Below are 13,599 nucleotides of genomic sequence, written 5' to 3' on the forward strand. Positions count from 1 at the left end.
GATCAGTGATCTGAATACATGTCAGCGATACTGAATACATGATCAGTGATCTGAATACATGTCAACGATACTGAATACATGATCAGTGATACTGAATACATGTCAGTGATCTGAATACATGATCAGTGATCTGAATACATGTCAGTGATACTGAATACATGTCAGTGATCTGAATACATGTCAGTCATCTGAATACATCAGTGATCTGAATACATGTCAGTGATACTGAATACATGTCAGTGATACTGAATACATGATCAGTGATCTGAATACATGATCAGTGATCTGAATACATGATCAGTGATCTGAATACATGATCAGTGATCTGAATACATGTCAGTGATCTGAATACATGTCAGTGACACTGAATACATGTCAGTGACACTGAATACATGTCAGTGACACTGAATACATGTCAGTGATACTGAATACATGTCAGTGATGCTGAATACATGTCAGTGATGCTGAATACATGTCAGTGACACTGAATACATGTCAGTGATACTGAATACATGTCAGTGATGCTGAATACATGTCAGTGATACTGAATACATGTCAGTGATACTGAATACATGTCAGTGACACTGAATACATGTCAGTGACACTGAATACATGTCAGTGATACTGAATACATGTCAGTGATACTGAATACATGTCAGTGATACTGAATACATGTCAGTGACACTGAATACATGTCAGTGATCTGAATACATGTCAGTGACACTGAATACATGTCAGTGACACTGAATACATGTCAGTGACAGTGAATACATGTCAGTGACACTGAATACATGTCAGTGACACTGAATACATGTCAGTGATACTGAATACATGTCAGTGATGCTGAATATATGTCAGTGATGCTGAATACATGTCAGTGACACTGAATACATGTCAGTGATACTGAATACATGTCAGTGATACTGAATACATGTCAGTGATGCTGAATATATGTCAGTGATGCTGAATACATGTCAGTGATGCTGAATACATGTCAGTGACACTGAATACATGTCAGTGATGCTGAATATATGTCAGTGATGCTGAATACATGTCAGTGATGCTGAATACATGTCAGTGACACTGAATACATGTCAGTGATGCTGAATATATGTCAGTGATACTGGAAGAAATCTTGTGACAAGAGCAACTGATCTATCAGTTTGGAATAAACTTGCTAGTTTTCTGAGCAGAGATGCTCATGGTTCTAGGCACGCTGCTTTTCCTATCCATTTTCAACCAACAGGCTGGGTAATGAAATAAAGAGGCCTTGAATTTCAGTAGTGTTTGTCCTCATTTTCCACTGTAATTTAAGGGAAAGAGGCATAACCCCTAGAGAAACAGTTGATTTTAAAACCTAGAGCTATCATTAAGCTCCATATCTACCCAGACATTGAGCTCAAGGAGAAAAAGGAGCATTTCTACTGCCCAAATCAATGAGCAGAAAAGAGGCAGTAGGTGTGGAAATTCTAGGAACCCACAAGCCTCCATTGATAATCAGCACCCATGTTTGGGGCAAATGGGAGTTCCAGCTACCTTGGAGGAAGAGACCTTGTGATTTTTCAAAATGGAGGTCCTGAATTTCACCATTGTCCTTAATTTCCTCCATCTCCATCATGCTGGGAGTGTGCTTTAGAAAATGTATTTGCCATAGAATACCATCAAATTTACAGTGCAGAAGGAGGCCATTAGGCCCATCGAGTCTGCATCTGCCCTTGGAAGAAGTATCCTACTTAAGCCCTCGCCTCCACCCTATCCCCGTAACCCAGTAACCCCATCTAATCTTTTTGGACACTAAGGACAATTTAGCATGGCCAATCCGCCTAACCCGCACATCTTTGGGCTGTGGGAGGAAACCGGAGCACCCGGAGGTAACCCACACAACGCGGGGAGGATGTGCAAACTCCACACTGACAGTGACCCAAGCTGGGAATCGAACCTGGGACCCTGAAGCTGTAAAGCAACTGTACTAACCACAGTGCTACCATGCTGCCCATTTATATATTTACGGTAGCAATTTACGCTGTATTGTAATAATTTAAAGTGGCTTTTATACTTGTTTTCGGGGGGGGGGGGTGATCTGTTGTCTTGGTGAAGCAGAAAATACACAACATATAAAGAGTCTCTGGCTGGTTGATTAGATATACATAAGATTGACTTCCGGTGACGGCGGGCGGGAGGCGGCCACACAATGGAGAGCTCCCGTTCGGGAACGGCATTTTCGGGGCTTTAAGCCCGGTCCCAGGGTCCGCGGAGGCGGCAGAAGCAGGGAGAAGGCACGGAGGAGGCACAGTGAAGACACAGGAGGAAAAAAAAGAACAAAGAAAAATGTCGAGGGTGAGCAAGAAAACAGCCGGAAAAAAAACAGCTGAAGGTCCGTCGGGGAGTGGAAAGGTCACCGCGGGGTCACCAGGAAAAATGGAGGCTGGAGCACCAGGGAAGGCCGCACTGCTTACGGCTGAAGAAATAACTAAGGTGATGGCTGCGGAATTTTAAAAGCAGTTGGCGCAGATTGCGAAATGCATGGAGACGGTGAGGAAGGAGATGAGGGAGGTTTTGAGTGTGCTGGTGGAGGAGGCGATTTCCCCGGTGACGAAGGCGGTGGCGAGCGCAGTGGCGGAGGTGCGAGAGCAAGGGGAGGCGCTGAAGGAAGTGGAGGAGACGTTATTGCAGCACGGTGATCAACTTGCCTTGATGGGGAAAGAGATGCGGAAGGTGATGGATACTAACAAGGATCTGCGAGGAAAAATGGAAGACCTGGAAAACAGATCCAGGCGACAGAATTTGAGGATTGTGGGGCTGCCCGAAGGAGTTGAAGGACCGAAGCCGACTGAGTATTTTGCCGCGATGCTGGCAAAACTATTGGGGGAGGGGGAGGATCCATCCCGATATGAACTGGATCGTGCTCATCGGTCGTGGAGGCCTGTACCAAAGGCGAGTGAGCCGCCAAGGGCAGTGACTCTGTGCTTCCGTAGGTACAGAGTGAAGGAGAAGGTCCTGAGCTGGGCCAAGCAGAAGCGGGTGGTGCAGTGGGCTGGAGCTGGTATACGTGTATACCAGGACTTTACGGTGGAGCTGGCAAGGAGGCGGGCTGCCTTCAACCGGGTGAAGAGGGCACTGTACATTAGTAAGGTGCGGTGCGGCATTGTATATCCAGCGAAGCTGAGGGTGACTTACAAGCTCAGGGACTTTTATTTTGGAACGGCGGAAGCAGCGGAGGAGTTTGCGAAGGCACAAGGACTGTGGCAGAACTTACAAATTGAGGAATGGCCATGTGCCGATGTAACCTCATGACTGTATTTTCTTCTTTTTTGTATCACTGCGCGCGGGTGTAGAGACTAAAGGAGCCAATGTGGTATATATTTGGACAAGGGAAGGGACGGGACTTTCACTCGAAATGAGAGTTCTTTGGGGTGTAGGTGGATATGCGGGGTTTGTGTGCTAAAAGGGGATCTTTGGGCTTTCCTAGGGCCGGGCAAGGGGGAAAGGGACCCGGGCGGGGGCCTCCACGCTGGCCGGTTTAAGCCGGCCAGTGAACGGGAGTGAGGTGGGGGGAGGGGCTGCGGCCATCGGAGCCTGGCAGAACAGGGTCCGAGTGGTATAGCCGGGGTGGAAAGTTGGGGGGAAGGAACGGAGGTTGGGAGGAGGAGTTTTACAAGAGGCAGTGGACGGGAGAAGCTGGACACCTGAGGTGGGGGGTGGGGAGCTGTGTAAGATTAAGGGTGACTATGGGTAATCCCCGATTCCTTTTTGTCATTTGTTTATGTAAACATGCGGGTTGAGGTTTGGGGGTTGGTGGGTAGATGGGATCGTTGTTATTATGGGGACTGACATATCTTGCTGATTATTGTTTATTGTTGATGGATGTAAATGTGGGAGAAAATGTGAAAAAGGAGAATAAATTTTTTTAAAAAAAAAAAGATATACATAAGATTGGCATTATGAGATGAGGTGGGAACCATGTGGAACAAACTTTCATTTTGAGAAGACAGCCAGGTGCACACTGGGAGCAATTTTCATCTTCAACACTTGGCCACTTACCACTCATTTTAGAAACTGACAAACTTTCATTTGTAGTGCGTCTGCTTCGTTTACTTCCTGTCTACTCTTGAAACATTGGAAAGATGCAGGCAGGCTGCCAGCTAGTCCACTATTTCATTAGTATTGGAGCAGCACTTCTGTAGCTCGTTACTTTCTACATTTATGCCCAGTGTAGGAGATCTGTTGCAGCTGCAATTCAGTATTCTGTCAGTCCTAAAATAACCCCTTTGTGGTATATACCTGGTAAAGTGCCATTTGTAAATCCATTGATGGAATACATTTTGATTGGAGTCTTTCTTTTATTCTCATAATTCCAGCTCTCGCTTTCATCAAAAACGGAAAACAGCAAAACAAATTCTTCAGCAAAGTATTTTTGCTTTCCATTCTCTTTTAAGCTTCCTACACAGAAAAAAAAAGGAACTGTGTTGTTACTGGGATTGATTAAATTCTTGGTCCTATTTACACTTCATTTGATTTGTTCTTCTGTTCCCGGTTAAAGTAGTGCTCATTGCCAATAATTTCATATTACATTTTAACTCAGGGTTATGAATCAGGTGAATGGCGGCAGGCTGAGTGAATATGAATCTACCCTGACGTTATCAGCATGATTAATCTGCTACCTCTCTGACTACATCATAAATGGGCAGCTTGGCTACTTTCTGCACACAATTTCCAGTGGAGGAGGTCAGATCAAGGAGGGAGAAACATTCACCAGCACCACTATAAGCATCCCAAGCTCCACTATCCAACAAGCCTAGGCAGAGGTGGCTGACAGGGTTTGGCTTCAGTGTAGCAAGAGGTTCAATGATCTGACAAGAGCAGCAAGGACGAATGAAGATCTTTGTCTCTCTCTCTAACACCTCTCGATAATAATTCATTCACTTCCTCCGTTAACAATCTCAACAATTCCCTTCCCCCCCAATCATACCCTTCGGCATTCCATTACAAAGGCACACTAACAACTCTCTTTCCAAAAATGTTCACCTCTTCCCCTTATGGCTTTACATCACACACTGGCACCATTCTCTTCTTACATCCAAGCACTTACATCCCCCTTCCTTCCACTTTATAATATACACAAATGGTTTTACATTCATCAGCTACCCATCCTCACTCTACAGGCTTCTTCTCCATCTCTCACTACATGCATTATATTTAAAAGCATTACACTTAGATTTTCCACAGTATCTTCCGAACTCTCAACCTCACTTTTTACAGGACAAATCAGCACACAATGTGAGACAGAGGACCAAGCCCTGCTGAGGGCTATAAAACATGGTGGATGCAGCCAATTTGAGAATAGTGGCTGAGACAAAGCTATGAGTATTATAGGGAAGGCGAGGTGAGGTGTGAAACTTATCTAGTGTCGGTTGATCCTTTAAGACTTGTAACCCTAATGAAAACTCTTCAGTTTGGTTTCCACCATTCTGACGTGTTGCATTCTGACAAAACAGAATGTGTTCTTTGCTTTTACCCCATTTTATCATTCCTCCCACAGCACTAAAGCAATCCTAACTAAAGTGAAGAACAGTGGAGATCTGTGGCAATGACCATGGACCATTGGACCTCATTGTTTTTCATGAATTTTCTGCAGTCATTGATATGGTCAACTAAACACTGTACTGACATCAAAGCCAGATACAGTAGCACAGTGTTACGCCATTGGTTTTCAAACATGTTTGGTCAAAGGATCCCTTTTCAAAATATGTTGGTAATCAGAGATTCCACCCCGCCACCACCACATCAGAATTATACTGCCCTATACACGTAATACAGAAATTTGCAAGTAAAAGAGGGTTTTAATGATGCTTTTAAGAAAACAGGTATTTACTTCGATATCAGTAAGGTGTGTATACTTGCTTCTCACTGTAGAGCCTACCCATTATGCAATCTTTTTCTCAAGCAACAATTTAAAATTCATATCTTAATGATGAAACCACTCCATGACCATACTAACCTCTAGTCTCTTCCACTCCACTACTACAACCTCCTGCCCACCACCCACTGAACCCCCTCAAAAACCCTCCATTCCTTTAGTTTTTGTATCTTGTTCACCTTCCCTCTTTCAGTCACCAATGCGCCATGCTCTATAATACACTTCCCACACTCCTTCCCCTTCCTCACCTTCTTTAAACCCCCCAGAAAAAACCTCACCTCTCTGATCAAGTTTTTCATAATTCCTTCCAAAATCTCCTCCTCTTCCTTGCTAACCAACTTCTTTTTGTTTTGCCTCTGTAAAGCACTTTAGAATATTTATTTCCATGTTACAGTCACATTACTGAGCAACCCGTCGCATGTTTTTCATCGGCGAAGGCTGCCCACCAGCAGGATTTTCTGGTCTCGCCGTTGTCAACAGGATTTCCCATTGACTGCACACACCCCCGTCGCCGGGAAACCCGAGGCGGGGTGCGCCGTCGGTGGGACTGGAATATTCCAGCAACGTGAATAGCCGGTACATTCCACCCATGTTGTTGTTAACGACTTTCAAGCACAAGAGACAAAGGCATAATGGACACCTCAGCTGACATTCCCTCTTAGAGTTCCCTATGTTATCCTGGAAGGTAACAGGTGTTAGGAATAATGATTGGTGAGCGATCAGAAGATTAGCAAATAGCTCCTATAGACTGTCCAATTCAGCAAACTGACAGGGTAGCAGGGATCCAAGGATGGGAATCAAAGGAAGTTCAATAAGAGGAAAATAAGTGAATTACCAGGTTTACAGATGAGTAGAGTTCCAATCAATCCTGTGTGGAAATCTTTCACTACATCAATATGAGAAGAATACATGTAGGTAAGACACTGAGAATCAAATATTGTTGGTCCCATTTCTTCTGTGATCGTCCATGTGTAGGTATGTTCTTGGGAAGGTAAAATAGGTTCTTTTCTGTCTTGAAAGTGCAATATGTTTTCATGGAAGAATCCTAAACAAACACAAAACTCAACGTTAGTGCCTTCTATGCTGTAGAAATTATTATGATAGAATTTGATATTAGCATTTTGAAAGCTACTTTTGGACAATGGTGGATTTTTAAAAAGTTTACTGGGATATCTGCATTCTTTTTTTAAAAAAATTTTTTATTCTCCTCCTTTTTCACATTTTCTCCCACATTTACATCCATCAACAATAAACAATAATCAGCAAGATATGTCAGTCCCCATAATAACAACGATCCCATCTACCCACCAACCCCCAAACCTCAACCCGCATGTTTACATAAACAAATGACAAAAAGGAATCAGGGATTACCCGTAGTCACCCTTAATCTTACACAGCCCCACCCCCCACCCCCCACCCCACACCCCCAGGTCTCCAGCTCCTCCCGTCCACTGCCTCTTGTAAAACTCCTCCTCCCAACCTCCGTTCCTTCCCCCCAGCTTTCCACCCCGGCTAGACCACTCGGACCCTGTTCTGCCAGGCTCCGATGGCCGCAGCCCCTCCCCCCACCTCACTCCCGTTCACTGGCCGGCACACACCAGCCAGCGTGGAGGCCCCCGCCCGGGTCCCTTTCCCACTTGCCCGGCCCCAGGAAAGCCCAAAGATCCCCTTTTAGCACACAAACCCCGCCTATCCACCTACACCCCAAAGTACTCTCATTTCGAGTGAAAGTCCCGTCCCTTCCCTTGTCCAAATATATACCACATTGGCTCTTTTAGTCTCTACACCCGCGCGCAGTGATATAAAAAAGAAGAAAATACAGTCATGAGGTTACATCGGCACATGGCCATTCCTCAATGTCAGTTCTGCCACAGTCCTTCTGCTTTCGCAAACTCCTCCGCTGCTTCCGCCGTTCCAAAATAAAAGTCCCTGAGCTTGTAAGTCACCCTCAGCTTCGCTGGATATACAATGCCGCACCGCACCTTGCTAATGTACAGTGCCCTCTTCACCCGGTTGAAGGCAGCCCGCCTCCTTGCCAGCTCCACCGTAAAGTCCTGGTATACACGTATACCAGCTCCAGCCCACTGCACCACCCGCTTCTGCTTGGCCCAGCTCAGGACCTTCTCCTTCACACTGTACCTACGAAAGCACAGAGTCACTGCCCTTGGTGGCTCACTCGCCTTTGGTACAGGCCTCCACGACCGATGAGCCCGATCCAGTTCATATCGGGAGGGATCCTCCCCCTCCCCCAATAGTTTTGCCAACATCGCGGCAAAATACTCAGTCGGCTTTGGTCCTTCAATTCCTTCGGGCAGCCCCACAATCCTCAAATTCTGTCGCTGGATCTGTTTTCCAGGTCTTCCATTTTTCCTCGCAGATCCTTGTTAATGTCCATCACCTTCCGCATCTCTTTCCCCATCGAGGCAAGTTGATCACCGTGCTGCAATAACGTCTCCTCCACTTCCTTCAGCGCCTCCCCTTGCTCTCGCACCTCCGCCACTGCGCTCGCCACCTCCGTCCTCACCGGGGAAACCGCCTCCTCCACCAGCACACTCAAAACCTCCCTCATCTCCTTCCTCACTGTCTCCATGCATTTCGCAATCTGCGCCAACTGCTTTTCAAATTCCGCAGCCATCACCTTAGTTATTCCTTCTGCCGTAAGCAGTGCGGCCTTCCCTGGTGTTCCAGCCTCCATTTTCCTTGGTGACCCCGCGGTGACCTTTCCACTCCCCGACGGACCTTCAGCTGTTTTTTTTCCGGCCGTTTTCTTGCTCACCCTCGACATTTTCCTTTGTTCTTTTTTTCCTCCTGTGTCTTCACTGTGCCTCCTCCATGCCTTCTCCCTGCTTCTGCCGCCTCCGTGGACCCTGGGACCAGGCTTAAAGCCCCGAAAATGCCGTTGCCGAACGGGAGCCCTCCATTGTGCGGCCGCCTCCCGCCCACCGTCACCGGAAGTCCGGATATCTGCATTCTAATTGGCAATGGTATTTAATAGAGCAGAGAGTGCTGGGTGTGATTCCCCCACTTTTCCAGCTTTGGTTCTCAGCCACCCAATGGAGGGAAATTCATGAATAATCAATCACCTGTTATTCTGACATTTAGTCAGTGGTCCAATTGCAGCGAATGGACATATGCATATAACCACATATTTATATTGCACCTTTAATTTTGAATAAAACATCCCAAGGAGCACTGAAGCAAAATGATTGGTGAGTGATCAGAAGATTAGCAAATAGCGCCTATAGACTGTCCAATTCAGCAAACTGACAGGATAGCAGGCATCCAAGGATGGGAATCAAAGGGGGGGGAAATCCCAGAGCTTAGGGTCTCGTTAACCAAAGACACAGCCATGAATGGTGGAACAATTTAAAAATATTGGGGTTGCTCAAGAGGCCAATAGAATCTCAGAGAGAAAATTTACCGTTGTCACACTCACATAGGATGTCCTCATTGCCTTTGATAAGAGTTGCTCATTTGGTACTTTGGTAGGGGCAGATTGGGGGAAATTTAAAAATGGAGTTCTAGGAAAGATGGGTATAGATTTGGGAGGCAGCAACATGTTAAAGGACTTTAGAGAGGAAAGGGAGTTTGGAGATGGGACGATACTTTGCAATGATGGTGAAGTGAGCTCAAGGTTTGCCTTTTGGAGGACATGGATGATGACAGCAGATTTAAGAGAGAGACAGAGACAACATTTGAAGAGAGAACACCATTTTCAATATTGGTTAACATGGGGACCAGAGAGGGCGGGGGGGGGGGGGTGCTCACAATGAACTTGGAGAGGACAGGAGGGGAGGTAGAAGAAAATATCTAGAGAAATATCTAGGTCTAGGTCAAGGTGGGAGAGGCCAGAACTTTAGAGGAAGTTTGGCCGAGTGGGCAAAGGGAAGGGAGGGACAAGGTAGAGGTAGCTAATCAGATGGTCTCAATCTTAGTGACAATGAAGTCTATGTTCTCCTCACACTTGAAGGGGAGGTTTGGTTTTAACATTCAGGTTGCACTATAATAAAGAGGTCAAGGGTTATTGTTGCATTCCAGGATGACCCTGGAATAAATCTTCATTAATAATCTTTACCGTCACAAGTAGACTTACATTAACATTGCAATGGAGTTCCTGTGAAAATCCCATAGTCGCCACATTCCGGCCCCTGTTCTGGTACATAGAGGGAGAATTCAGAATGTCCAATTCACCTAACAGCACGTCTTTCGGGACTTGTGGGAGGAAACCGGAGCACCCGGAGGAAACCCACGCACACACGGGGAGAATATGCAGACTCCGCACAGACAGTGAACCAAGCCGGGAATCGAACCTGGGACCCTGGAGCTGTGAAGCAATTGTGCTAACCACCATGCTACCGTGCTGCCCACGTCATGTCAGCTCTCTGCTTGTGTGTTGTATCCAATTTTCCAATAACATTTGCTTCAGGTATCTGCAGCAGTCACCAGTTGGACAGTTTCAATATGTATAAGCTTCACACAGCATATTCCCATTCATCCTTCCTGTGGTCCTGCCGGAATAATCCACCCTACTATATAATTTGGACATTGTGGATTACTGGGGACTGAGCTAATGAAAGATGTGCTTTTAATGAGCCCTGTCTAATTATGTATCTTCTTGTTTATCCATGAAAGTAATTTTGCAGCAACTGTTGGGTCAGTGTTATATTTCCCCGCCACAATCAAAGTACCACCAAGAGTTTTCCAGTGGGAATCTCTTTGTGTTTGTGTTTCGAGGAATAATAAAAACAGAAAGATACAAGACAGACCCGTCTGTGCATCTTGCAGCAGAACTCGACTTTGCTCCCATTTCGGGTGCCCTTCTATCACTGCTCCAGTATCAACTGACCAGCTTTGAAAATGTAGGCTCGTATCTCATATATTTAGTTTAAAAAAGATGTACTGTTCCATCTGTTTGAACATTTTTTCAAATGCCATTCCTGAGCAGTGATCTTGGGAGGGATTCTCCCCTACCCGGCGGGACGGCGAGTCCCGGCGGGATGGAGTGGCACCATTAGGGACCTTGAAGGGCTAGGCCCATGCCGGAGTGGTTTCCGCTCCCCCGGCTGGCGTGGAAGGCCATTGGCGCCACGCCAGCCGGGGCCGAAAGGACTCTGCCGGCCGGCGCGAGTCCGCGCATGTGCGGGAGCGTCAGCGGCTGCTGACGTCATCCCCGCGCATGCACAAGGGGGGGTGTCTCTTCCACGTCGGCCATGGTAAATGCTGTGGCCGAGGCGGAGGGAAAAGAGTGCTCCCACGTTACAGGCCTGCCCGCCGATCGGCGGACCACTATCGCGGGCCAGGCCACCGTGGGGGCACCCCCCAGGGGCCAGATCGTCCCGCGCCCCTCCCCCCAGGAGCCTGGAGCCCGCCCGTGCCACCAGGTCCCACCGGGAAGAGAGGTGGTTTGATCCTCGCCGGTGGGACAGACATTCCAGCAGCGGGACTTCGGCCCATCGCGGGCTGGAGAATCGCCGGGGGGGGAGGCCCGCTGACTGGCGCGGCGCGGTTTCCGCCCCCGCCGAATATCCAGTGCCAGAGAATTCAGCTACCAGCGGGGGCGGGATTCACGCCAACACCCGGCAATTCTCCGACCCGGCGGGGGGTCGGAGAATCCCGCCCCTGGTCTCTAATGGCAGACATGATGTTAATTCCACAATACATGATGAAGCATCATTAGCTTATGATTTCATCAGCAAAGATATTAAAACTGATCTTTTTCCTCAGCCTTCCTGCCCTGAAAATATTAATTCTGTCCTAGGACATGGTACCACATGATGCGCGATCAATTACACTCAAGACAAAGTGATTTCATAACTAATAGGCTTTAATCTACTAGAACTTGTTCCCCAGCAGCTTCGGTACAGAAAGTGAAGGCTGCTGGGACGGCACCGTTTCTTATATTCCGCCTGTCAGGGCGGAGCTACGTAACAACAGCCAATGGTAGACTCCTGGGTCTAACCAATGGTCATCAGCCTCTTAGGTACCGCAATACCTGGTACTACCACACCACAACAATAGATAGTGCCACATAGGAATGGTGACCTTGGACAAAGAGGTGGACTTTAAGGGGTGTCTTAAGGAGAAGTGAGAAGTTGAGAGCCCGAGGTGTTGAGGAAGACAATCCAGAGCTTAGAGCAGCTGAAGGCATGACAGCCATTGGTGGGAGGTGAAAAGTGGGAACGGATAATAATTTTGAGAAGTGCATTCATTACCTTCCCCCACCCTCAGTATCCATTTTGCATGCAAGTACCTTGATAGCGACTGTCAGCAGACCTTTAAGCTCCACCCACCCACCATTCGCACACAAGTACCTCCAGCAATCAGATCCCTGACTGATTTTCCTCTCATTGACTCAAGTACAAGGAAGTCACATAGTCTACTTGCTGCCTGGATAAGATTAGTTAACTCAGCACAAACCGAGCATTTATCTTGTTTGCAGGAATCAATCACTTACTGCAATCACTCACTATGCTCTCAAGGGTGCTACAAGTAACATGTTATTTTCTTAGAAATGCTATGATAGCAATGCAAGCTCCGCTACTTGTGGTGGTTGAATATAAAGCAAAATACATCATAATCTGTGAATTTGGACATGCCCACTTTTGAGCGCATGCAGGGTGCAGGGATCCACCCCAGCAGCTGAAGGATGAGCCCTAAGACACATCAGGTATTGGACCTAGGGGTTCAATTCCATCAAGATAGCCAGCTACAAATAATGGCCGGCAGCTCTCTGGCAAATAAAGATTTAAGATTAGGCTGTGATATTCATCATGTCACGAGGTAGAGGTGGCTTTTGTGGGGGTAGGGGAGGCCGTTTCGCTAATTGCTCCTGCTCCTCTTGGTTGCACATTCAAGAGTCTACATTTTAGATCTTACCTTGTGAGCTGTGACCCAAATTAGAATTGCTGAATACGGGTAGTCATAAAGTCTAGCAAAAACTACACACTGTGTTAATCAAACAGAAAAACTGTGAGGATTAAGCTCTTTAGACATTTCAAATTAAAAACAGCTAGTGGGAGAGCATTCCTCAACCATTCCAAAGGTTAGTTTAGTTTGCAAACAACTTCCACAGGAGATATCACAATGGTCTCTAAAGTCGACGGCCTTTAATAATTGCAAAAATGAAGCATACAGATTAGCCAAGTGTGGTAGTCACCACTGTTTGTATAATACGTGTATTAGAGGTAATACGGTAAGGCTCCTCTACTACAGGTACGGGGGTAGATCCCTGCCTGCTGGCTCCGCCCAGTAGGCGGAGTATAAATGTGTGTGCTCACCGAGCTGCTGCCATTTCGGTAGCAGCTGCAGGAGGCAACACATCTCTGCTTAATAAAGCCTCGATTACTCTCGACTCTTGTCTCGTCGTAATTGATAGTGCATCACCAAGAAAAATAATAGATCTGAGGATTGGGAGCAGTTTAGAGTTCATCAAAGAAGGACGAAGGGATTGATTAAGAAGGGGAAAGTACAGTACGAAAGGAAGCTTGCAGGGAACATAAAGACTGACACTAAGAGGTTCTATAGATATGAAGAAAAATAGATTGGTAAAGAGAAATGTAGGCCCCCTACAGACATAAACAGGGGAATGCATAATAAGGGACCAAGAAATGGCTGAGCAATTGAATACATACTTCGGTTCTGTCTTCACAAAAGAGGACACAAATCAGATACCAGAAATGTTG

The 13,599-nt window shown here is 46.6% G+C and overlaps 1 protein-coding gene across 1 annotated transcript in view; it reads right to left on the minus strand.

Annotated features, from left to right (window-relative positions):
* The window catches only part of f5 (coagulation factor V), a 229,780-nt gene that overhangs the window by 191,846 nt on the left and 24,335 nt on the right, over positions 1 to 13,599 (minus strand). Inside the window, exons 4-5 of the mRNA XM_072513824.1 lie at positions 6,753 to 6,962; positions 4,282 to 4,440 (exon numbers count right to left, since the gene is read on the minus strand). Coding sequence (XP_072369925.1) covers positions 4,282 to 4,440; positions 6,753 to 6,962 — 369 coding nt within the window. The remainder of the gene's footprint in view (positions 1 to 4,281; positions 4,441 to 6,752; positions 6,963 to 13,599) is intronic.

Source organism: Scyliorhinus torazame, chromosome 8 (genome assembly GCF_047496885.1).
Source record: "Scyliorhinus torazame isolate Kashiwa2021f chromosome 8, sScyTor2.1, whole genome shotgun sequence".
Classification (NCBI taxonomy): Eukaryota; Metazoa; Chordata; class Chondrichthyes; order Carcharhiniformes; family Scyliorhinidae; genus Scyliorhinus; species Scyliorhinus torazame.